The sequence below is a fragment of the Camelus dromedarius genome, chromosome 9 (genome assembly GCF_036321535.1).
Source record: "Camelus dromedarius isolate mCamDro1 chromosome 9, mCamDro1.pat, whole genome shotgun sequence".
Classification (NCBI taxonomy): domain Eukaryota; kingdom Metazoa; phylum Chordata; class Mammalia; order Artiodactyla; family Camelidae; genus Camelus; species Camelus dromedarius.
In genome coordinates, this window is record NC_087444.1 from 70,380,085 (window position 1) to 70,404,544 (window position 24,460).

Genomic DNA, 24,460 nt, shown 5'->3' on the forward strand with positions numbered 1-24,460 from the left:
AGAAAGCAGGAGGGAAAGTCGTGAACCAGAGAGTAACAAGGACAGCAATATAGGGAAGAAGGAAAAAGAAAACAGAAGTAGGAATCCGTGGGGACAGAGGTTAGGGTAAGGAGAGCTTAGGGACCAGCCAAGACCCACTGCTCAGTGTCCTCACAGGCAGTTGGGTCATTTCACCACCTGGGGCCAGAAGGCGGCCAAGCTGCTATGAGATGAGGAAACTGCCTTCCAAAATGACCCCGCAACAGGGTGGGGGTGGGGACCCACATAGCTGGGCCCGGGAGGAAAGTGGGCTGGGGATCTGGACCAGTGGGGACTAGGAGCCAGGATGCCTCAGTCTCGAATGTTGCTGAGGGGGCTGAGGCCCTGGATCCTGGGTCCGGGAAAAGATGGAGGACTCAGATTCCTCTGCCATTAAGCTGTTGAGACTCAGAGGGTGGGCCAAGGCTTTATTTAGCAAGACCCTGCCTTCCCCACCCTTTTCCTTGGGTGAGGCTGCCTCAGGTGAGGCAAGTTATAAAAGCGCTGTTTCCTGGGAGAAAGAAAAGGAGAGTGTTCCTGCTGCCCTGATCATGAGCCCTGCCCTGCTGCTGGCCCTCCTGGGCATCACCCACACCCTGACCGGTGCGTGAGGACCCCAGCCCGGGAGCGGATTCCCCTGGAGGATGGGTTAAGATAGATTTGCTCTTCCCGCCTCAGGAGTGCATGCCCTGACCTGCAACCAGGGGAGCGCGGAAACCGTGAGGGACATATCGGAGCTGCCTCTCCAGTGGACGACCGGCCAGAAGTCCTGTGAGGATGGCTGGGGCTGCCAGGAAGTTCTGCTGCTCATTGAGAATGGTGAGAAGGGCCCCATGAGCCCCACGCCTGACCCCCACCCTCTCCTGTGCAGACACCCCTATCCCCACCCAGTCCTACCTACATTCTGTGTAGAAACTTAGAAGAGCCCCCCCCCCAACCCCAATACCAGGAGCAACTCCTTGGCTGCCCAGGGGCCTCCTGTCCAGCCTCTCATCCCAGGCCACGATGCAGACCCTCCCTCCAGGACCCCAGAGTCCTGACCTCTCCCTCTCTCTCTCTTTCTGTACAGAACTCCAAGTGAATTTGATGATCCTCAAGGGCTGCACCCAGGCGGCGAATCAGGAGGCCCGCGTCACCCAGCACAGGACAGGCCCCGGACTCTCCGCTCTATCCTACACCCACGTGTGCAGGGAGGATCTGTGCAACAATCTCTCCTCCACCGTCCCTCTCCGGGCCCTGCCCCCACCCACAGGTGCCAGAGGGAGAGGAGGAGGAGGAACTGAAAGGGGCTGTTGGGAGGAGGGGAGCAACGGGACTGAGGGGGTAGGGGGAGAGCACACAGGGACAGTTCATTTAGAATCCCTCCCTGCCTCTCCCACCCCATCCACCCCGTCCACCCTCCCCAGCACTCCCTCCCTTAGCACGGCTTCTAACAGTCCCGGAGCAGCAAACTGGACTGGTTGTCTGATGCTCAATCACCCACCTCTGACTCGACTGTGGCGACAGCCCAAATGCGGTGCCCGCCCCTTTTGTCTATGCCATTGAATTTGGTTTACCTGTGTTCTATTCAGGGTTTGGTACTTCCTCTTCCTAAGTGAAATCGGCTTGTAACTTCCCACTGCCCTTTTTTGTCTGAGATCCTAAGTCGGGTTCGGAGGGATGGTTGGCATTTCTCTACTCTGTGGCATACTCTGTGAACACGGGCGCTTGTCTTCTCGGACTGTTGAGTGGAACTTGTGGGGCGAAGCCAATGGTTCCTCTCAGGGCACCCCTTCTCCACTCGTACTTCCTCCTGTACACAGTCCCAGGCACCCCTTTCCAGATCTCAGGGTCCCTCCCCACCTTGCTCTCTCTCTAGTCACATATCTTGAACTCCCTGCATCCCAGGCCTTCTTAGGAGGAGCCCTAAGATGGCACATTTCAGGAGACTAGGGAGGTTGACTCTTAGGACCAGCAAAACAGTGCAGGGGGGTGGGTGGGGAGTGGAGGGGTTAAGGAGGAAAGGCAAGCCGTCCAGTCTGAGTCCAGAGCCCTCTCAGCCCTCCCTCTCTTTCTCTCTCACCTCCCCAGCCATGGGGTCTGTGCGGTGTCCAGTCTGCTTGTCTACAGCAGGCTGTGGGTCTGCAGCGGAGCTGCCCTGCCCCCATCGAGAGCTCGCACTGCTACAGTGGGGTCCTTCTGTTCAGCGGTGAGTGGGACATGGGGGCCCTGTGGGGCACTGAATGGGAATAGGGGGTCTGAGGACCATGATCTGAGTCTCTGGGGTGGAAGGGTAGCTGAGTCCTGGGACCCAGAGGAAGATGGGCCTGGCTTCCCAGAGCTGTGCCTCCCCCAGAGGGTTGGCTGATCCCAGCGGCAGCATCTCCCTCCCTCTCTCTTTCCACAGGGGCCATCTCTAGCCGTCTGAAAGTCCAGGGATGCACATCTCAAGAAGGCTGCAACCTGCTTAATGGGACTCGGGAAATAGGGCCCATCACTCTGCGGGAGACCTGTGATCCTCAAGGTGAGTATCACCCCCACAGGACCAAGTGCCCAGTCCCACAGCCTCGGACCCTGTCCAACACCCCCACAAAACCAGCTCCCCAAGTCACTCAGATGTTTATCACTCACTCAGGCGGGTGTGATGGGAAGGATTCTCCCAGTAGGTGCATCAGGTGAGGCTGCCAGTGAGAGGTGTCCAGCCCAAGGGGAGAGAGAAAATGTGTGGCCCAGGGGACAGATCTATAGGACAGGAGCCCACTGGTGGGTGTTTTCAATGATGCTGAGCTTGACCAAGTTAGGGCAGCCTGTCCAGGTGGGAGGGGAGCAGGGGAGCAGGGAGGAAGGTCAGAGGGCAGAGAGGATGGGCTGCATCGCACATCACCACTTTATCCATGGGATGCAGAAGTGAGTATCAGAATGGAGTGCCTGCTGGTTTCCATACTGGGAGTGACTCGTTGCTTCCAATTCGAACTGTTTTTCCACACCCCTGACTTTGGATAACCTTGGATCTCCCACTTCCCCTGGACCACCCCCACCCGACCCTCACCCATCCCCCACTCATGGTACAGGAGCACCCTAGCAAAAGAGAAAAAAGATCAGAGAAAATATGGAGGATGCCCTAGGTATAACAGGGAAAGCAAGAGGCAAATGGGGACACAGGAAGGGCCCCCACTTACTCATGGAAACACAGTCTAACTGACACACTGATGGATGAGAGCAGCCCAGACTGTCTTGATGTGAAGCATCCACCGTGGTGAGGAGAGGAGTAGGGTGATGAGTGGAGCGGGGCCTTGGGAAGGTGGGAGAAGGGCTTTCCCTGTCCGAACTTCAGCGAAAGAGTTGAGTGAGTTCTGCAAACGTTCCTCTTATTTGAATCTCTCCGGCTAGACTGGGAGCCTTGAAGTCAGAGCCTGGATGTCACTGACACCAAGGTTTCCAGCCTCAGGATATTCCTTTTTAATTTTTTTAGTGGAGGTACTGGGGATTGAACCCAGGACCTCATGCATGCTAAAGCATGCACTCTACCACTGAGCTACACCCTCCCCTGCTATTCTTAATATATGTCCATATACTGCTAGCTTTTGACATCAAAGTCAGATCTTAGGGGATGGATTTGCCTTTCCTGGTTAAGTTCAGCTCAGTAGCTTAGTAAATATTTATCGAGCATCAGCAAGGCCAGGCATCAGGAGCTGGGGTACAATAAGATGGCAGAGGAAAAAAAAAAGATAGCAGGGAATAAGTGGAGGACAGAAGGGCGTCCCTGGGAGATAGAACAGATTCTGGAAGGCGTGGGGGCAAGAGGGGACTGGGTGCAAGAGCCCAGATTACCCCAAATGGGCCACTGCAGGAGCCCATATTGAAGAAGAACCAAAGAGCTGGAATTTATATAGCCATGATGGCCTTCCTAAGGAATTGGATGATGGTCCCAGTGAGAGCAGTGGGTAGCCACAATCAGGGAGAGCACGGGAGTTAAGAGCTTAGTGTCTAAATCAGAGAGACGTGGGTTTCAACTGGATTGTGGTGGTGGTTGTGCAACTCTATACAGTTACTAAGAATTGTTAAGTTGTATAAGTGGGTAGTTTTTATGGCGTGTAAATTATATCTCAATAAAACTTAGGGGGAAAAAGATGTGGGTTTCTGTCCAGGCTCTGCTGCTGAACCAACTTTTGAGGATTACCACCTCTTTGAGCCTGTTTCACCAAGTTCAGGAAGGAGGCGATGATCCCAGACTGTCGGGGTTGACAGAGCATATGCAAAGGACCTGGGGTGGGTTTGTGCCTGCCATACATTCAATGAAGAATCCAGAGGTCAGTGTGGCTCCAGCAGAGTGATTAGGCAGGAGCAGAGCAGGACTTGTGGATGGAGAGGTTGGCAGGGGGTGGGTGGGAGCGGAGATCCTGCAGAGCCTTTGGGGCTATTTTAAGGACTTATAATTTTATTCCGAGTGGGATGAGGATCTATTGAAGTCTTCTTTTTATGGGCATCCTTCTAGCTGCTGATTGGAGAATAGTGTAAAGAGGAGGTGGGCGTGGGGGAGGGTACCCCCAGGGAGACTCAGGAGGAAGCAGGTGAGAGCCTCAGGGTACGGCCCCTGGTAGAAGCAGTGGAGGTGGGGAGAAGTGGTTAGGTTCTGGGGGTATTTTGCAGCTTCAGCCAACAGGATTTCCTGCTGGGCGCAACATGGGGTGTAAGAGAAAGGGAATTGTCAAGAATGACAGCAATGTTTTCAACTTGAGCAACTGTAGGAAAGGAGGTTGCCATTGACAAGCTGGGGAAGATGGGGTGGGTGGGGAGATTGGGGACGAGGCTGGGAGGACAGCGGGAGCCATGATTTTGCCATCCATGAAGTGGGGAAATGAGTGGCCTGCCTTCGCAGGGGCTGTTGTGGAGGAAGGTTACACATTTGTGGGTGCTGCATGGTCAGCCCTGGGGTTTCTGCGTCATGGGATACATCACGGCTGGTTGTGTGCTGGCCTTAAGAGAAGGTCTAATGGTTTCCCAACTAGACTCCCGAGGGCCACAGGGGCTAAAGTGGCTCAGGACGGACATCCATCCCCCCCTTCCCCATCTTTCACCCCAAGGAGCCAGAATGCCTGAGTTCTGAGCCCAGCTCTGCCAATGGCTAGCTAGCAGGGACACTGGGCAAGCTACTTAAAAACTCCTCTGCCTCTGTTTGCCAGCCTGAAAATGGGGATGATGATGACGATGACATCATCTACTTGCAGAGGGAGGGGGTCGCTGTGAGGAAATGAGGCGATCCAGGTGAGGTGAGCTCTTTGGCAGGCTTAAATGGGTTAATCCATGGAAAGTAATCATGGCAGCCGGGAACACAGTAAATGCTTAGCGCACACGAGGCATTTGAGTATTTTTGTTTGGAATACAGGATTTCTCAGTTAAAAGGAATATATGATGTCAGGCTACCCTCCTCAATGTCCAGATAAGGACTTTGAGGCCCAGAGAGAGAAGCAGAGATTGGTCCAGGCTAAGGAAGAGCCATCTGTCTCTCTCATTTCCACAGGGAAGAACAGCTGTCCTCAAGGGGGGTTGAGAAAGGACGCTGCAGGTGTTCAAGCAAAAACAGGGTAAAGGAGGGGAGGGTATAGCTCAGGGGTAGAGTGCATGCTTAGCATGCACAAGGTCCTGGGTTCAATCCCCAGTACCTCCATTTAAAAAAAAAAAAAAGGCAGGGTAAAGAATGAGGGTGGGGCTCAGACTTCCAAGGTCCCTTCTAAATCTGAGACTGAGGGACTCAATGGCCAGATTGCTTGGAGTGTGACTAACAGTGTGACCTCCCCAAGCACAGGACCCTGGAAGGACAGACACAGCTGATCCCTGGCTTACACAGACCCTGGTAATTCTTTGTCCACAGCTTTTCTGTCCTGTCATCGGGGAGTCATGTTACGGACTTCTGTAAACCTGGCTCAGGAACCGGTTGAATGGACCGCGAATGGGAGGCAGCTGTGTGATCCTGGGGAGGTGTGTCAGGAGACACTTCTGCTCATAGATGTAGGTACGTGAGCTGTGCAGGACAGCAAGACCCCTGCACGGGGTCCTGGGTCTCCCTACCCTGGATTCTTTCTCCTGAATTTCCTGCCCGGTTCTCCTCATCCCAGCAGTTCTAAACTCAACTCTTCCTCTTTCTGTGCCTTGGTTTCCCTTTCAGAAAACTAGGGGTGAGGTGATGGCAATAATAGTTTGCTGGGTAGTTGCTGGGATATATCTGATGGTCCAGGCAAAGGGCTAAGAACAGAGCTCGCACAGAGTAAACTCAATGACTTCATCCAAGGTCTAATGAGCGACTTGTTACGTGCCAGGCACTGTGTTAGATGCTGTAGATCCCACTGCATCTGCCTTCTTGCAGCTTTACTGCCAGTGGGGAAGCAGGAGGAAAAAAAAAGAGTAAGATACGGGTGTGAAGATAAGAGCTATGGAAAGAAATCCAGCGGGAAAAGGAGATAGGGAGAGTGAGGTAAAGGTTGCAATTTGAAAACAGCTGCTCTGGGGATGCTCTACTGAGAAGGTGACATTTGAGCAAGAACTGAGAGGTGGCAGATCTGGGCTCTGGACCCAGTCTTCGCCCTGCACTCAGCAGGACCTGTGCTCTTGCATTGGGGGGACCGGTGTCCCCCTCCGCCTGCTGAGCACTGAGGAATCCCTGGTTTTGCCCCTCCCCCAGCCCAGCTTTCACTCTCTCATCTCTCAGGACACAAATCACTCCTAGTGGGGAGCAAAGGCTGCAGCAAAGCCAGGACACAGGATCCCCAGACTATCTCCATACACTCGGGACCCCCAGGAGTGCTCGTTGCCTCCTATGCCCGGTTCTGCTCCTCTGACGAGTGCAACAGCGCCAGCAGCAGCAGTGTCCTCTTGAACTCCCTCCCTCGTCCAGGTACGGGTTCCCAGCGGGCTAGGTGGGACCAGGGGTATGGAGAGGTGGGGCCCCAGAGACACAGACTCTGGGGCTCCAGGAGGGTGGCTGCTGTTAAGAGCAGAGCTGTGCACCCCAACCTTCTCTCTGCTTTCCAGCTGCCCCTGCCTCAGGAGACTTGTACTGTCCAGCCTGTGTGTCGCTTTTTGGATCCTGCCCAGAAAACTCTGAAACTGTTAGGTGCCCTAGCGGCACCACTCACTGTTACAAGGGTTACATTGCTCTCCGGGGAGGTGAGTGCTGCGGGTCAGGTCCCAAGGATGAAGGGGCTGGGACCTGGCTTTATTGGTCCTCAGGTGGGAGGGTGTTTGAGACTCTGAGTTACGGGGAGAAGGGGCTGGGGACCCAGGTGTTCTAGGTCTGAGGGAGGATCAGGCTCTTAGCTTGATCTCCTGGTCTGAGGCGGGAGACGGGTGTGTAGGAGTCCTAGGGTTCAGGAATTTAAGTGTGGGGAACTTTGAGCCCTCTCTGACTCCATGTTCATTCTCTAGGTGGGCTGAGCACCTCATTGAACGTTCAGGGCTGGGTGGCTCAACCTTCCAGCTCCTTGTTGAACCGTATTCAGAATATTGGGGTCATTTCCGTGGCTGAGAAGCGTGATGACGAGAATGAGCCTCTAGAGAATGAGCTTCTACTCCCAGCTGGAGCTGCTCCTGCCCCCTACCTGGCTTGGGTGGTAGGGCTGGGGCTATCTCTAGCCCTGTGGTGTGGAGCCCCCTCCCTGCTCATCCCATTTTCTCACGATTCTTAGCTCCTGCTGACCCCCAGTCCCCAACCCTCCCTCTGACCTCATAACTAAACAGTCTTGGACACTGAATTATTTCCCCATCCTCTACACGAATTATCATCCACCCCCATGCCCTGCCCCCCATCACATACTATATGACCTGATGACAACATATGGAAAGGTCTGGAAGCAGCTGAACTTTCCCCACGGGTGACTGGACAGTCAAGCAGTGGCCACATGTGAGTGATAATAAAGACATTGTCCTTTCCCTAAATGCTGGGTTTTCTCTATGTGAGGGGAGGGCAGGACAACCAGAGATCTGGCACAAAGAAGGAGAGGAATCTGGTGAGAGATTCACCATCTCAGGCTGCTCCTTCACTGGTCTGGTCCACATCCCCATTGGACTAGCTTGGTGGCAGCAGAGCCATCAGGATGCTGCAGCCAAAAGTACTTGGGTATCACTGTGACTTGGGAGGTGAAGGTGCATCATGACCAATAAGGCTTATACCCCAGCACAAACAGGGGGCTCACCCCACTTGAATAACTTGACATAAGGGTTGGTATGAAGCAGAGAAACAAGAGGGTTTGCACAGTTTCCTGAGGCTGATATCATTGGGTCTGTCATCATCATAGGCCTGAAAAGCTGAGGAGAGGTCATTGCTATTACTAGAATCTCGAGGGGTTGGTGTTTAGAGAGGGCTGCCTGACAGGAGCTGTGACATCAGGCGAAAATCTTTCCAGTCCACAGTGATACTACAGGGAGGGAGCTGGGGAATTAGTACCCCACTATCAGTCAATGTCCTCCCTCTGGTCTCCTACTGGAGCTCCCTGTGGACTGAACACAGCTGGGAGGCAGGAGATCTCAATGGCAGTTCCCACAAGGGGAGAAGGGGAGACAGTGAATCCAGAGAAGGAAGCAGAAAGTGTTCAGAAGAGTCCTTTCCTTCGTCCAGATGAAAATCAGAGTCCTTAACATAGAAGACACACAATTCACATCCATTACTTAATTATGGTGCACTACACCAATCAAGGAGTCATACACCCACAGCATTAGATGACCAATTCTTCATGTACCACAGTGAGAGGAAGATGGGGAAAAAACATCAACCAAAGCTGCAAAGTGTATAACTGGTGGTAATCAGAGCTGCCATCTTCTACCACCCATTCTATGTTTTCTTACCAGCTGCCAACACCTTCTCTGGACAATTGTGTGATGCAAATTTTCATTCTTATGGGAAGTGAGTGTTTGATGATCTTGTCCTTATTGGCTGTTGGCCACTTTCTGCTGAACAGGGCCATGGTCATAGGAAATATTACCCCCAACGTGTCCCCTGGCTTTCATAGTCCTCCTTGACCCAGCAAGCCAACCTCTCTCTGGTAGTCAGATACCCTCTGGCGATCAGCAGAGTGGCCCTCTTCTTTGTCCACTGTTTCAGCAGCACGAGGAGCACAAAATGGCAAGGGGGCAGTCCTGGCTTCCAATTGATTAGAGCCATGATAGGGTTCCTCACCCACACCAAGCCCAAAGTACAGAGACCAGAAGCAAAAATTCTTTAAATGGGTTGTTAGGTATACTAGTGGGAGGGGACACTCCCTTACCCTCCCCTTGCATTCTGGCTATGGGAGAGACGGCATGATAGACTGGCCACTGGTTCGAGTCATACAGCATCTCCTTCTGGGTGGCAGGGTACTGTCTCTCTCCTGGTGCCCTCATAAGCAATCATGACCGCTCCACCCTTCCGAAAAGCCAACTGTCTCTGTGTAGTGGGGCACCTTGGAAGATCAGTGAGCTCCATGGGTGTGAGTTCATTGCCTCACTTCTTTTGCCTTAAAATATGTCTCCTAGTTGGAAGCAATACTTCATGGGATACTACAGCAACAGAACAGACATCTTCTAAGATCCCAAATGACAGTGTCGACAGAAGCATTGAGTACAAGGCAGGCAAACCAGACCCTGCAGGATGTATTTATCCCTGTGCGGGAAAAGCTCAGTCCCCTCAAGCATGGGGTATTTCCAGGCTTAGGGTTGGCCTCTGCCTTTGTTGGTTTGGGCACTGAGCACAGTCAGCAGGCCGGTCACCTTGGGGAGAGTGAGCCCATTTGTTGACACAGGGTGGTGTCTCCACCACCCACATGACCATTTTACACATGGGCTCAGTGAGCAAGCACCGATAGGAAAGAAGCTGTCTGACACCGTCCACTGGGTACCAAGAGCTTCCTGCTCAGGGAATGAGTGCTGGTGGGCATTCCTGTGTGATGTGAACATCTTCACAGTCTGTGCCCATCTGCAGAGGACCATTCTCATATCTTCTCTGTCTTCATTTTTTGCTTTAATTCTTTCCAAGTACTTGACCAAGTGGCTCACCATAGGTCCATGCAGTAGTGGACCTGAGGACATCTCTCAGTGCTTCTCGGGAGCCTGAATATAGGCACATCTCATTTGATGGTGCTTTGTGGGGATTAATAAACCTAATTACCTGCACTCCCTCAAAAAAAAAAAAAAAAAAAAAAAAAAACCAAACCCAGAAACCAGATGAGAAACACCATTTGGTCTCTCCTACCATAATAACCCTCACTCCATGGGTCAGGGAACCTACGAGGAGGGAGGGTGTACCAGTTACCTATTCCTATTATACATTCTGGGATGACATAAATAACAGGATGAGTCTGTGGTCCTATGAGACCCATTGGGAAGGAGACTTGAGCCAAAATTCCTTCTACACCAGGACCTTGCTCACTGCGGCAATAAGCATCCACCCAAAGCCATCATCCAAATAATACTCCCAGGGTCTGAGCACTTATTTCCCTTTAACCAGTGCTCAGCTCTTCCAGATAAATGACCCCCAGTCTTTCTGGTGTAAGGGAAGATTCACTGTCTACACCCATGGTTGCATTACAGGGTCCTTCTCAAACAGACCCAGCTTCTCCTTTCATTCATGGGGTTCAAGGTCTATGAACTAGCTTGGTCTGGGAACTAGCTCAGTGGTAGATCACATACTTACCATACACAAGGTCCTGGGTTCAATCCCCAGTACCTCCATTAAAAACAAAAAGAAGTCACAAATCCTCATCATGGTGACCCATGTTTCCATCAGAGCTAGAAAATTTCCTGCACTTTTAGGGACCCCTTGGTCATTTAGCTTCACCACAGATCCCTGCCTCTCAAAACACTCTGATGACATTTTTGCTCTGTGGCTTGTTCCAGTGATTGGGGCCATGTTGTCTCTGCATACCCAGTGTCACCACTTGGCCACTCCCAATCCTCTTTTTCCAGCAATTCCCATAAGCAACTTCTACCTCAGAGGTGAGCCACCACCAAGCTCTTGATGTCCCCTCCTCTGTTCTTAATGCCTCCCCAGGGGATAGGATAAGGATGTGACTGAGGAGGCTGCTCATGACAAACTCATTCCAGCTTTCCCGGGTCCCCAAACTTGGGACTCTATTTCTCTCCGATATGCCAGAGAAGTTGTAGCATTGAGTCCAGATATTAACTCATTAACCTAGCTGACTAGTAATATTTCCTGGATACGTGAACCAATACCTTCAATCCTATAACCCATGTTAAAGAATTTGGCCCCATGAAGCCTTCCTCTTGGTCCCATTTGGTCTCACATCCTTAGAATCTGTATCAGTCAGGGTCCAGGCAGGAGTCAGAAATCACGAACTAATTTTAACAGGGAAAGTTCAATATAAAGAATCATTAACTAGTAACAGAGGATTAGGATTAAGAAGGGATTGGTTACTAAGGGGTAAAGAGGACAGCAGATCTAGGGAGCGATCTCTATACCCATGGCTGCAAGACAAGCGCTTCCTTCTGCAGTGTCCCTCTAGCACCCTCTACTGGCAAAGCCTAGCATTGTGCCAGGGAGATGAAAAATGCTTGCAAGATTCAGCAGGGCAGTAAAGAGTGGAGTTGAGAGGCAATCAGTGAATAAATGGCATAGAATCTGTTCATGCACATGCTCCGGGACTCCTGCCAGTGAATTCGGGTGATGTCCTGTAATGCTCTCAGTGTGTGGCATGCGTATGACAGACCAAGCCCTGTGCTTCTCTAGACTATGTTGGAAACTCACTCTTGTGGGTCTGGAGGACAAGCATTTGCCTATGGGGACTCTGTCCCATGTCTGAGGGTCACACTCCCTTCCCCACCAGCGCCTTTCCCTTAGCACACACTGGCAGGGTTGAACATTTACCTGGCAGTGCAACTCTGTAACCACTTCCCTCAGGCTTTGGGCTTGGTCCTCAGCCCTATCTGCTCTGTGACTACAGGAGACAAGGGATGATCTGCCAAGGAAGCTTTCTGATTGTCCATCACGTTTCCATTTGGACAGCCTCATCTTTCAGTTGCTCCTTTTCCCCATGTTTGCTCTTTAGGGTCATCCGAAGAAACCAGCTGGCTCCACAATCAACCTAGGCACCACTGTTGCCACAGTGACAAAGTGCCACACCCTCTTCAACTCCCCAAACCTTGCTTCACCTACACTTCTTTCACTGCTATGACCAGTGCTAATTTGAGCAACTGTGAAATTATCGCATGCTTCCCCTATGCTTCTCCTATGTGATGGAGACGTGATCCCAGAATACAATTTTGTTGGTTTGTTTCTGGGTGCCACTTCTGATCCTAATTATTGAATTGGTCAGGTGTCCAGCAGGAAATGAATGGCACACCCAAACTGGGTAACTTGAGTAGAATCTGTTAAAGGAACTGCTGTTTACAGTTGGCAAGTTTGGATCCAGGGAAACCACAAAGGATGGTGCAGGAGTTGGGAGTAATTATGTATTTTATACATATCATTTGTTGTGACAACAGATAACAAGGAGTCAGGACCATTGTGAATCTAGGTCACGGTGTGCACTGCACAAATGCTCTACATCTAGGGGGTGACACACACTTCATTCCTATATGATTGGTATGAAAAGACTCAATACTGAAACAGAAGGAGAGAGCTCCCTTCTACATAAATCCACACTTGAACACAAAGCCAGGCACACCCGTGATGTGCTGGTAAATGTTTAGCAACTGTTTCCCAGAAGGGAGAAATAAAAGCTCTGATTTAACATGTAAGTCAATGAAATTAGAACACATCATACACAAAAATAAACTCAAACTGGCTTAAAGACTTACACATGAGACAAGACACCATAAACCTCCTAGAAGAGAACATAGGCAAAACATACTCTCATATAAATAGTAGCAATGTTCTCCTAGGGCAGTCTATCCAGGCAATAGAAATAAAAGCAAAAATAAACATATGGGACATAAATTAAACTTATAATCTTTTGCACAGCAAAGGAAACCATACACAAATCCAAAAGACAACCTACAGAATGGGAGAATATATTTGCAAATGATGCGACTGACAAGGGCTTAATTTCTAGAATACACGAACAGTTCATACAACCCAAGAACAAAAAAACAAACAATCCAATCCAAAAATGGGCAGAAGACCTAAATAGACATTTCTCTAATGAAGACATACAAATGACAAATAGGCACATGAAAAAATGCTCAATATCGCTAATTATCAGAGAAATGCAAATCAAAACTACAATGAGGTATCATCTCACACTAGTCAGAATAGCCATCATTAAAAAGTCCACAAACAATAAATGCTGGAGAGGGTGTAGAGAAAAGGGAACCCTCCTACACTGTTGGAGGGAATGTAGTTTGGTGCAGCCAATATGGAAAACAGTATGGAGATTCCTTTAAAAATTAAAAACAGACTTATCATATGATCCAGCAACCCTACTCCTGGGCATATATCCAGAGGGAACTCTAATTCGAAATGAAACATGCACCCCAATGGTCACAGCAGCACTATATACAATAGCCAAGACATGGAAGCAACCTGAATGTCCATCAACAGATGACTGGATAAAGAAGTCGTGGTGTACACACACACACACACACATATACACAGTGGAATACTACTCAGCCATAAAAAGAATAAAATAATGCCATTTGCAGCTAAATGGATGGACCTGGAGATTGTTGTACTAAGTGAATTAAGCCAGAAAGAGAAGGAAAAATACCATATGTTATCATTTATGTGTGGAATCTAGAAAAATGACACAAATGAACTTATTTACAAAACAGAAACAGACTCACTGATATAAAAAACAAACTTATGGTTACCAGGGGGTAAAGAGGGGATAGAGGGATAAACTGGCATTTCAGGATTTGCAGATACACACTACTAATTATAAAATAGATAAACAACAAGGTCCTACTACATAGCACTGGGAACTATATTCAATACCTTGTAATGGCCTATAATGAAAAAGAATATAAAAAGGATACACACAGAGACACACTCATACAGATATATATAAATGAATCATTATGTTGTACACCAGAAATGAACATAACATTGTAAATTGACTATGCTTCAATTAGGAAAAAAAACAGAAATTGGGTGAAGAAGGGGGGCTTACACTTTCAAGGTTCTTTCTAAATCTGAGATTGAGGGATTCTGTGGCCAGGTCGCCTGGAGTATGACTCAAGAACGTAATCATCTTCCCAAGCCTGGGACCTGGAGGGACAGACATGGGCTGAGAATGGGGGCAATTTCTTCCCATATTCTTTGACATGGAATCATTCAAAAATGTCAAAGACAGGGTAAGCCTGAAGGCAGAAAATATCCCATGGCTGCCTCTCCCCATCGCCGAAGAATCAGATCTGATTCTTACTCTTCTCATAACAGAGTCAGGTGAGTAGGCTTTGGTAGAAAGGGGTGTTCCCTCCGCACACTCACCCAGTGGGATGCACTATATACACCTTGTGTTAACAGGGTACCCTGAATTCAGCTCACCGCTCTGGCCTATTTTCAATCCCCGAGTCAGCTTCCGAGCCCTTGACTCGCTCCGGGGACACCCCCTCAATCTTACATCTTCATACCCTCCCAACACCAGCCATCAAGGTAGCCACCATGGGAAGCAAAGTCTCCATCGGGAATGACACTAATGCAGAAGACTTCACAAAATGGTAGCAGGAAGCCCCTGCAGCACTCGCTGTTCTGTACTCACTGCTTCATCTGCACACAAGTCTCTCTAACATGCTCTTATGGGGGGGAATTGCCCCTGAATTCGTATGTTGAAGTCCTAAACCCCAATACCCCAGAAAGTGACCTTATTTAGAAATAGGATCTTCACAGACATAATGAAGTTTTAGTGAGGTCGTTACAGCAGACCCTAATCCAATATAACAGGTATTTTATACTAAGGGAAAAACTGGACACAGAAACACGCATAGAGGAAAGATGGTATGAAGACACAAGGAGAAGACAGCAAGCTACAAGCCATAGAGAAAGGCCTGGAACATACGCTTCCCTCACAGCCCTCAGAAGGAACCAACCCTGCTGATACTTTGATTTTGGACTTCTGGCCTCTCAGTCTGTGCAGCAGCCCCAGCAAACTAATTAACAAGCCAAGAGTCTATTTAAGCTAAATGTCCATTGACAGATGACTGGATAAAGAAGTTGTATATTTCTACAATGGAATACTACTCTGCCATAAAAATAATAAAATAATGCCATTTGCAGCAACAGGGATGGACCAAGAGATCATCATTCTAAGTAAGCCAGAAAGAGAAAGAAAAATACCATGTTGTATCACTCATATGGGGAATCTAAAAAAAAAAAAAAGACACTATGAACTCATCTACAAAACAGACACAGACTTGCAGACTTAGTAAACAATCTCATGGTTACCAGGGAAAGGGGGTGGAAGGGGATAAATTTGGGAGTTTGAGATTTACAAGTGTTAGCTGCTATATATAAAAATAGATTTTAAAAAAAGTTTCTCTTGTATAGCACAGGGAACTATGTTCAATATCTTGCAATAACCTTTAATGGAAAAAAAATACGAAAACGAATATACATATGTATGTGCACGACTGGGACATTGTGCTGTACATCAGAGATTGACACATTGTAATTGACTGTACTTCAATAAAAAAAATTAAAAAAAAATAAGATGAACTTCACTACAGGTGCTTGAAGCCAGTTGTGGGGTTAGGACTGAAGAGGCAGGGCAAGTGCTAGTCAGGGAGATGGGAAAGGACGAGGAGCCTGAAACAAGACACTGGAACTCGAAGCGGGTGAATATGTAGCTTCCAACCACCCTCTCTGCCCTCCAGTTCCCCCTAACCCACTGGTCCTGCATTGGCAATTGTAGCCAAGAACTGAGACCTTGCCCCACACTTATAGTTACACAATGACCCAGGAAAACCACATACTATTACACATCATGGGAAGTGAGAGCTGGAGGCCTGAGTCCTGAAAAGAAGGGTGGCTCCGAGCCCCGGGTCCTGAGGGACAGCAGGGTCTTTGGGACTAGAACTACCTCTTAGCATATACATTAACTGTGACTATTTATGTTAATAATAATATTAATAATTATATTCTTAATATTAACAGCCCCCAGTTGAAAGTTCTTAAATATTTTTTACATAAAATTTAGAGTTTTACCAGCATCACTCTTTTTTAAAAATAATTTTAGAACATGGATTCTTTTATTCCCTTCTTTTTCTTTTTAACTTTTTTTTAAATTTAAGTATAGTCAATTTACAATGTCGTGTCAATTTCTGGTACCAACACCATTCTTATTGTGGCATTTTCTCTATTAAAAATATATATTCCTTTATGCCGTAGAACTCACAAAAACAGTACTAAGTCTGAAAGAACACAAAGAGCATTTTTACTTCACGTTACATCTAGAAAGCATATATATGTATACATATGTATGTATATGTGTATGTGTGTGTGAATGTATATATATGTATGTACGTATATATATAAAATAGGATTTTCAGCCACGAACAAGAAATCTGAATGACATATCTTGTTCATGGTACTGACACCTGCATGTGTGTTAGATAAGGCGGCAATCTGTCATTCAGGTTACTTAAAGTAATGCTGAGGCCGGCATTTCCTTCCTTTAGTCTTCCAGAAGACCACGGAGGGGCTGGTGCCATGATGTGTTCAGAGGATGAGGCCCAGGCTAAGCAGAAACCACTGCAAGTGAAGGGCAAGGAGGCCAAGTTGCCTCCCAGTGGCTATGGCCACTGGGTCGGGGCTGGGGCAGGGGCCAGGCTGGAAGCGCGAGACGCAATTTAGGCAGGGAGAAACGTTCAGAGGATGAAGGCCAAGGGTGTGACCTCCTCGTGTGGCTGGAGAAGTTGAGATGCCATAGCCCAATTAAATCAGGTCATTTGCGGACACACTGCCTGCCCCGCACCTCATGCCTCGTGCTGCAAAGACAACCGGGTTCTCGGCCCCCCAGTTTACCGGACACTTGACATTCCGCGCCTGCGTACCTTCCAAGATTGCCAGGAATAGGCCTCTCCCGGGCCAATGCGGTGTGGCGTTCCTCCAGGCTCATCCAATGAGCTCATCAGATGCTTTCGAGTCGACCAATGGGGCTTCGAATGATCTGTCCGGTAAATAGGCCCCGCCTCCCGTTCCTTGAGGAGACTGTAGGTGAAGGACAGGTTGGGCGAGTGGGGCGTTCGAGGCCGTTCCTTCAGCACCGTGAGATTCTTGTGAGATCATCTGAAAGCCAGGAAGGATTTTGGTCCCTTAAAGGGAAAAAGGGCCCTGGGGACTCAGATTCTTGGGTCCTGAGGAAAAAGAAGGCTGGGGACTAGGACTCCTGGATCTGAGGGGGAGGCGGGGGGCTGGGGCCTTGCACTCGCGGGTCTGAGAGACGGAGAGGCTGGGTGCCCAGAATCATGTGTCCTGCCAGAAAAGGTGACTGGAACCCTAGGCAGGACAGGCGTGGGATTTCAGAATCCCAGGTTCTGATGAAGTTGGGGGCTGGGGACTGAGATACTTGGGCCTCAAAAGAGCATAGGTTTGAACCTGGACGCCTGAGTCTGAGGGAGAGGGAGCCTTTGGGCCAGACTTACGGATCCCGAGGTTGCAGTGCACTGGGCCGTTGAACCCCTTGGTCTAGGTGGCTGTGTATGAGAATTACAGCTGAGGAAACTGAGGCTTGTTAACTAGTTAACTTGCTTGAACTCACAAGCTAGACAGGGACAGATTGACTTTAGACGTCATCGTTTTACATGCCCATAAGCTCTGTCCTGAAGTCAGTACTTGCCAGAACCTAGATTTAACGTCATTCCATCTGGTTGAAAAGTTTCTTCTCCATCAAATCGCAGATCCTGATCAGTTCTTCCAAACGTCTCTAAAAGAAGCCATGGGGACCTGTTATAACCAGGGTTTGCTGCTCCTCTTTCTCCTAGGAGCTCCGACCTTGACCCGTATGTACTGGGGCAGTTGGGGGAGGCAGCTGGGTCACAGAGGATAGATTGCTAGTGAGAAAGCAGTGATTTTGGGGCCCACAGAGAAGGGCAAATTCTTATCTTTATCTCACGTTCTCCCCCTTAGTACAAAATTTGAAATGTCAAAAGGCTACATTCAAGGGTATAGAAGAGGATCCAAGAGACACCTTTAACTGGACCACAGAGAAAGTTGAGACTTGTGACAATGGGGCATTGTGCCAGGAAACCGTGCTAATGATTAAATCAGGTAAATGCGAAACAGGCAGTTGGGTTTGAGGTGGGGAGGTGATTATGTCCATATTAATGCTGTTTCCCCCTTGCCCAGGTCAAACTTTAGGCCCCCCACCCACTTTCCTTCCCTTTTATCTCACTGCAGGGATCAACACGGTAATTTTGGCCACTAAGGGCTGCAGCTCGGAGGGTACACCAGAAATACTGTTTGTCCAGCACGCTCCACCCCCTGGCATATTCGTGGTCTCCTACAGTAACTACTGTGAGGAGCCCCTTTGCAACAACAGAAAGGACTTATATGAGATATGGAGTCCAGAAGAGACCCCAGGTACCTTGGGATGGGAGAGACGGGTGCTAAGAGGAACTCTCTGCACCCCTGAAAAATGGTAGGTCTTCTTTCTTTGTGTTCTTCCTTGGCTTAGGTCCAAGTGGGCCACAGACAAAAGGACTTCAGACCTTTTTGCCCGTCTTTCTTCTTCTAAATTGTCACCTTGAGTTCCATAAACTGCTCTGAGCAGAGGGAAATCAGTAAAGGCTGGAGTGTAAATTGGGTTTTGTGTTTATTAAGCAGTAGAGGTTTCTGAGCAGGGCAGTGGCACCAGCAAACTAACAGCTATTGCTTCTCCATTGCTGCATGACCCCAGCCCAGTTCCCCCATTTGTCCCCAAGGCCTATAGTAATTTGGCCCTGTCTATCTTCTCAGCTCTTTGCCTTCTCTTCCCACTCTCATTTATTGTGTTCTAGCTGGGCTAGTATTCAAAATATTTAACCAGTCAGAATGGATGCTGGCTATAAAAAACAGTCCAGCCCTACCTGTGCCCACCAGATGAATATCAACACTGCAATTTCTCACAATTCCCCAATCAATCCATCAAGTTGGCTCCCACCGCCAGGCCTTTGTCCTTGTTGTTTCTTTTGCTACCCTCACCCAACCCCCATTTTCACATAGCTAACCTCTGTTCATCCTCCATCTCAACTCAAGTGTCAGCTGTGTGAAAATACTTAACTGAGTTATTTTAGGTAGTTAGGTACTCCGCCATTTCTTTGCCCCTACACCTTGGACACCATGCCTACTGAGTTGTATTGTAGTTAATTACTTACATGTCTGTCTCCATCAAGACAATGACCCTAGATGGCAGGAACTGTGTCCTTTTCATTTCTGTAGCTCCACACCCAATCACAGACTTTGGAAGTCATGTTGGGTTCAGCTGGAGACGGTGGGGGGGTTGTAGTAATAGGCCTTGATTAGAGTGGCACCAGCAGGGAAGACTCAAGGAAGTGAAAGCAGCAAGGAGAGACAACACTAGAGGCAGGACTCACTCTTAATTGTCCCTCTCTTTCCCCCTTCAGCTTCCAGCGAGTCAGCAACCCTCTTCTGCCCAACCTGTGTGGCTTTGGGGACCTGTTTGAATGCTCCTTCTCTTCCCTGTCCCAATGGTACAAATCGATGCTATCAAGGAAAACTTCAGGTCACTGGAGGTAAATTGAATATCTGATGGTTTCAGAGGCCAAAAAATGAGACATCTGAGTGTAGCCCAAAATATTCTGTCACTCAGGGTCCCGGGAATAGGGAAGATGGGATTCCTCTCTGATTTCCTAAAATATCTATGTGTCTCCCCATCTTTCTTGTTCCATAGGAGGCCTCAACACACCTTTGGAGATCAAAGGCTGTACATCCATAATTGGTTGCAGGCTGATGTCTGGGGTCTATACAGTAGGCCCCATGTGGCTGAAGGAAGTATGTCCGTTCAAGACTCTCACTCCCCGAAAGGTTGAAAATGCAGCCATGTGGCCTCCCACTTCACCTTGGAGGTTAGAGCTGCTGCTGCTGCTGCTGCTGCTGCTGCTGCTGCTGCTGCTTGTCTGTTGAGGAGGTGCTTCTGGTCCCGGTCACTGGACCCCTCTTTTGACATCATCAGCAGGTTGAGGAACAGGTGGAGATCTGAGGAACACAGAGTTTCTGTGGATGTATTTGATATTTCTAATAAAGTTTCTGCTGTGATTTGTGTATGCCTCAAGACAAGAAGTGGAGTTATAATGCTGAAAGGGCCCTCAAAATCCATCTTCTCCAACCTACACATTTTGCAAGAAGGGAATCAGAGATCTCGAAAAGCACAGTGAATTTCTCACACTTACATAGCTATGGGCAGAGCCAAGACCAGAACTTAGATATTTTGACCCAGAGTCTGGTTTTTCTTTCATTTTAATGGGCTCCCTTCTCTTGCCAGCTGGACAAGAGACTAACATTATCCGCCTCTAGAATATTCCTAATCCAATTCTTAAGGCCAGAGTCATCTGCTTTGGGGTTCCCTGGGAAGTGTGGCAGAATGAGAAAAATCAGACTCTAAATTCTTCAATTATAATGGGCCCCATTCCCTCTGTCCTGTTTGTCCCTTGTCCACTTCACATCATTCCTTCCCACCTCTGCTGCCTACTCAATGCCTCGTCAGTGGACAGGGGAACTTAGGAGGGAGCTGGGGCTCAGTAGAGTATGAGGAATGTGGGCCTAGAACTATTGCGTGGGGAGATTCTTTTTCAGATTCTTATGCTTATATATTTACTTATTACTCAGGAATACACAAAGTCTATGTTATTGTAAAAGACTCCAGTGATATAGGAGCTGTAAATGTACAGAGCAAAGTAAAAGGTAGAGTAAAGGGAACAGACTTTTTTCATTTTTTTTAAAAAACAGCTGTGTTCAGGCTTAATTGACATACAGTAAACTACAATGGGGGTGGGAGGAGAGGCTTTTAATGCAAACTGTTGACCCTCTCACAAAGGGCAGGGAAGTCTGTTCACGGTATATTCCAGCCAAGTTCTTTCTAGAAAGTTCTCTAGTTCTAACTAACTCTTTGAGGTAAAACCCCACTCCTGCTAATACTTTATCTTTGTTCCTAGGCATCTAGTTCGTTCTCTACTGTGTCAGTTTGGTGAATTTCTCCAAAGAGGGAGAGGAAGCACAAACAAATAAAAATTTAACTTAGTGAGGGGACATATAAAGCTGGGAAATTCCAAGCATTCAGAGCTATGGCTGGTAAATACTATTTGGGGTAAAACACAAAATCAAGAACAAAAAAATCAGAAAAGCCGGGTAGGTGTCTCCCATAGGACACTGGCTTTTTAATGGCACTGAAGACAGTTGCAGAAGACTTTCCTGAGTGAATGGAGGAGGGTCACAGTTTTCAAAAATGTGGCCTATGAATTGTTTTGATATTTAAAAAATTATATGTATCATATGCCAAAGGGTTTTATGCAGTATTTACACATTTCTCAGGCCACAAACTCAAGTGTGCAAACTTTCTAATATTTTAATATAAATATATAAAATATTTATGTTATTTGTTTTTATGATAATTTTGTTTATAACAATCTCCCATCCTACTTAGTGGTTGGTAGAAACTTAGCCAGTTTGAACAAAGTTCAGTCATGTCAGGGTTTTCTCAGTCACTTCAGATTTAAGTTCAGTCCATTCAGGGCTTTTTATCCTTTCCACTCTCCTCACCCAGGGCTCTGCTATAGTGCTGGTGGGGAGCAGGGGGTGACTGTCTAGTTTTCACCTCTCATGCTGCTCATGATCAAGTTCTTACTGAAGCCTGGCACTTGGCTTCCATTCCTGCTGGTTTCCACTGGAAAACCTTCAACCCCGTCTGGGCACTCGTGGACATCCACACAGGTCCTGTAAGCTCTGTTGGCCCTCTCAGCTATTTCAGGGCCTCTTCCAACTGCTCGCAAAGCCCCCTGAGGTGCTTCAGGAATCTGAGGCTGCATAGGCATCCCATGTGGCTGGTGAAATTCCTCCACGATCTGGAGAAAAGATAATTTCATAGGGACTTATTTTTCTGCCAAGGTACTTGGGAAAAAATGGGACCTAGACTCTGAAATTTTTCACCTACCATATACAGATCACTATCATATGTTCTTCTCAAATCTATTGTTTTTTGGCAACAATCATGCCACAAAGCCTTCATTCTTAGACTGAAACTTGAAAATTCCAAGTCTAACAAGTCAAAGGTTGGGCCTTTGGAATTCCATCTACCTCTACTTCAATTTACATAGCCTAGTTTGAAACTTCAAGGCTGAACGCGAAGGTATTTCCGCCTCTTTGCATTTCTACGGTAATAGGCCTACTGACTGGGGGAGAAGGGGGATGTACAAAGAACCAGGGTGTGGGGAGACAACAGTCATAGCGAAATATAACCCTGCCCTATGCCTACTCCTTCACCCACCTGGATTTAGCCTCTTGTTACACATGACATTCATTACTCCCTTCAGGGTTGTGTTTGTGTTCTTCCCTCTCTGAAATTCCATCTCTTCTTCCCACCTACCCACCCTAGAGGTCTCCACTACACGGCTCACTGCCAACTCTAGCAGACCATTCCTGACTTCTCTGGCACCCACTGAGCCCCCTCAGCATAGCCCCAGCACATCTGCTTGCCTTACTTCAATATTTGACTGTTTCTCACACAATGCACTGTCTGATAAGGTAACAGCACTTTATGGACAGGCATCATTTGCAACTGCTTTATAACTTAGCACCCATTAGATGTGACTGGCAACTTGATGTTATGAGCCTTCCAGAACTGCTTATGGAAGTGAGCCAAACTTCCGCTACACACGCAAACACACTCCTCTCCAACAGCTAAACGAACCACCACCAACCATCGTCAATTACCTTAAACTTGATGCTGATGTGGAGAAAAAAGGCAGTAAGTTCTGGAGGGTAGACAAGAAGAGAGGCAGAAGACTTTAAGAAGAATGGGCATTGCAAAAAGGTAAGAATCTGAAAATTCCTCTATCTTGTCAATGATGTTGTAGTGGCTGTGTAGTCACACCCTAGTTTGGGGCAGTGATGTCAGAATGGGAGGTCTGTTTTGAGCCTGAGCTAGGAAACCAGCTGTTCAGATTCTTTTACTATTTGAAAATAATTATCACTTATTGGGCAATTAATCTGTTTCCTGCTCTATACCAAAAACTTTAGAAATGCAATTTGTATGATTCTACTGTGCATTTTTGTAGGCAATTGGAGGCAACTCAAATATTTATTACTAGGGGAACAGATAAGCAAAATGTGGCAGACACATTCTTTGGATGGGCAACATTTATCATTCAAATCACATTATGTTTTTTAAAAAAGTAAGAAATTTCTTTTGCAGCAAAATATCACTTGTATAAATTAAGCAATGCTACAGTCAGAATACAGAACAGTTTCTTCACCTCAGAAACTCTCTTGATCTACTGTAGTCACATTTCTCCTCATCCAAGCCCTTGACAACCACTGATCTGTTCTCTTTCACTATAGATTTGTCTTTTTTAAAATGTCATAGAAATGGAATCGTACAGTATGGAAATTTTTGAGACCAGTTATGCCTTTGAGATTCATCCATGTTATGTATATCAACAGTTTGTTCCTTTTTATTGATGAATATTATTCTGTTGTATGGACATAGCACCATTTGTTTATCCATTAATGCACTGAAGATGTTGTGTGGTTTCTAGTTTGGGGGAGTTATGAATTAAACTGCTATAAACATTTGTACAGGGAAATATATACAAGATCTTGTGGTAGCTCACAGCGAAAAAAAAAAGTCACAATAAATATACGTATGTTCATGTATAACTGAAAAATTGTGCTGTGCACTGAAATTTGACACAACATTGTAAAATGACTATAACTCAATAAAAAATGTTAAAAGAATTTGTGTACAAGTTTTTATAGAAACATAAAATTGTATTTCTCTAGGATGAATACTTAGGGGTAGGATTGCTCAGTCATATGGCAAAGAGTGTGTTTAACTTTACAAGAAATTGAGAAACTGTATTCCAGAGTTCTTGTATCTTTTTTTTTTTTATTCTCACCAGCAGTGTATGAGAATTCTAGTTTTATACTTTTCAGAATACAGGTCCTGAACATATATTGTTAGATTCATTCTTATTTCACCTTTTTGGAGCTATTATAAATGGTACTTTTAAATGTCAGTTTTTAATTTTTCGTTGCTAGTTTACGAAATAAGCGCAATTGATTTTTGTGTATTGACCTTATACCCTGCAATGTGGCTAAACTCATTTATGTTTTTTGTGTGTATGTGAATTTCATGGGATTTTCTAAGTGGACAATCATGTCATTTGCAAATAGGGACAGTTTTTTTTTTTCTTTCCAATATGTAGGCCTTTTATTGCTTTTTTTTTTTTCTTATTGTAGTGATTAGGACTTCTAGTACAATGAGTAAAAGTAATGAGAGTGGACACTTGGGTTTGTTCCCAATCTTAGGAAGTTTCTTAAAAAATTAAA

General features: G+C 47.1%; 2 protein-coding genes across 2 annotated transcripts; both read left to right on the forward strand.

Annotated features, from left to right (window-relative positions):
• Positions 1-569: 569 nt before the first annotated feature.
• Positions 570-7,859, forward strand: CD177 (CD177 molecule). Its single transcript, XM_064490009.1, is given in 10 exon segments — positions 570-621; positions 697-846; positions 1,097-1,270; positions 2,089-2,159; positions 2,161-2,206; positions 2,300-2,521; positions 5,870-6,010; positions 6,704-6,889; positions 7,027-7,161; positions 7,420-7,859. Coding segments are annotated over 10 exon segments (1,437 nt in total). The 3' UTR covers positions 7,680-7,859.
• Positions 7,860-17,855: 9,996 nt separating this feature from the next.
• TEX101 (testis expressed 101) lies at positions 17,856-20,041 on the forward strand. Its single transcript, XM_064490010.1, has 5 exons — positions 17,856-17,934; positions 18,047-18,187; positions 18,317-18,499; positions 19,522-19,650; positions 19,809-20,041. The coding sequence occupies exons 1-5, from the start codon at positions 17,856-17,858 to the stop codon at positions 20,039-20,041; spliced, it is 765 nt and encodes a 254-aa protein (XP_064346080.1).
• Positions 20,042-24,460: the final 4,419 nt, after the last annotated feature.

Coding starts and splice junctions, on each gene's coding strand:
- TEX101 (XM_064490010.1), top strand. CDS start 17,856: ATGGGGACCTGTTATAACCAGGGTTTGCTGCTCCTCTTTCTCCTAGGA. Junction 18,188..18,316: donor CGTGCTAATGATTAAATCAG/GTAAATGCGAAA, acceptor ATCTCACTGCAG/GGATCAACACGGTAATTTTG. Junction 18,500..19,521: donor GAGTCCAGAAGAGACCCCAG/GTACCTTGGGAT, acceptor TTCCCCCTTCAG/CTTCCAGCGAGTCAGCAACC.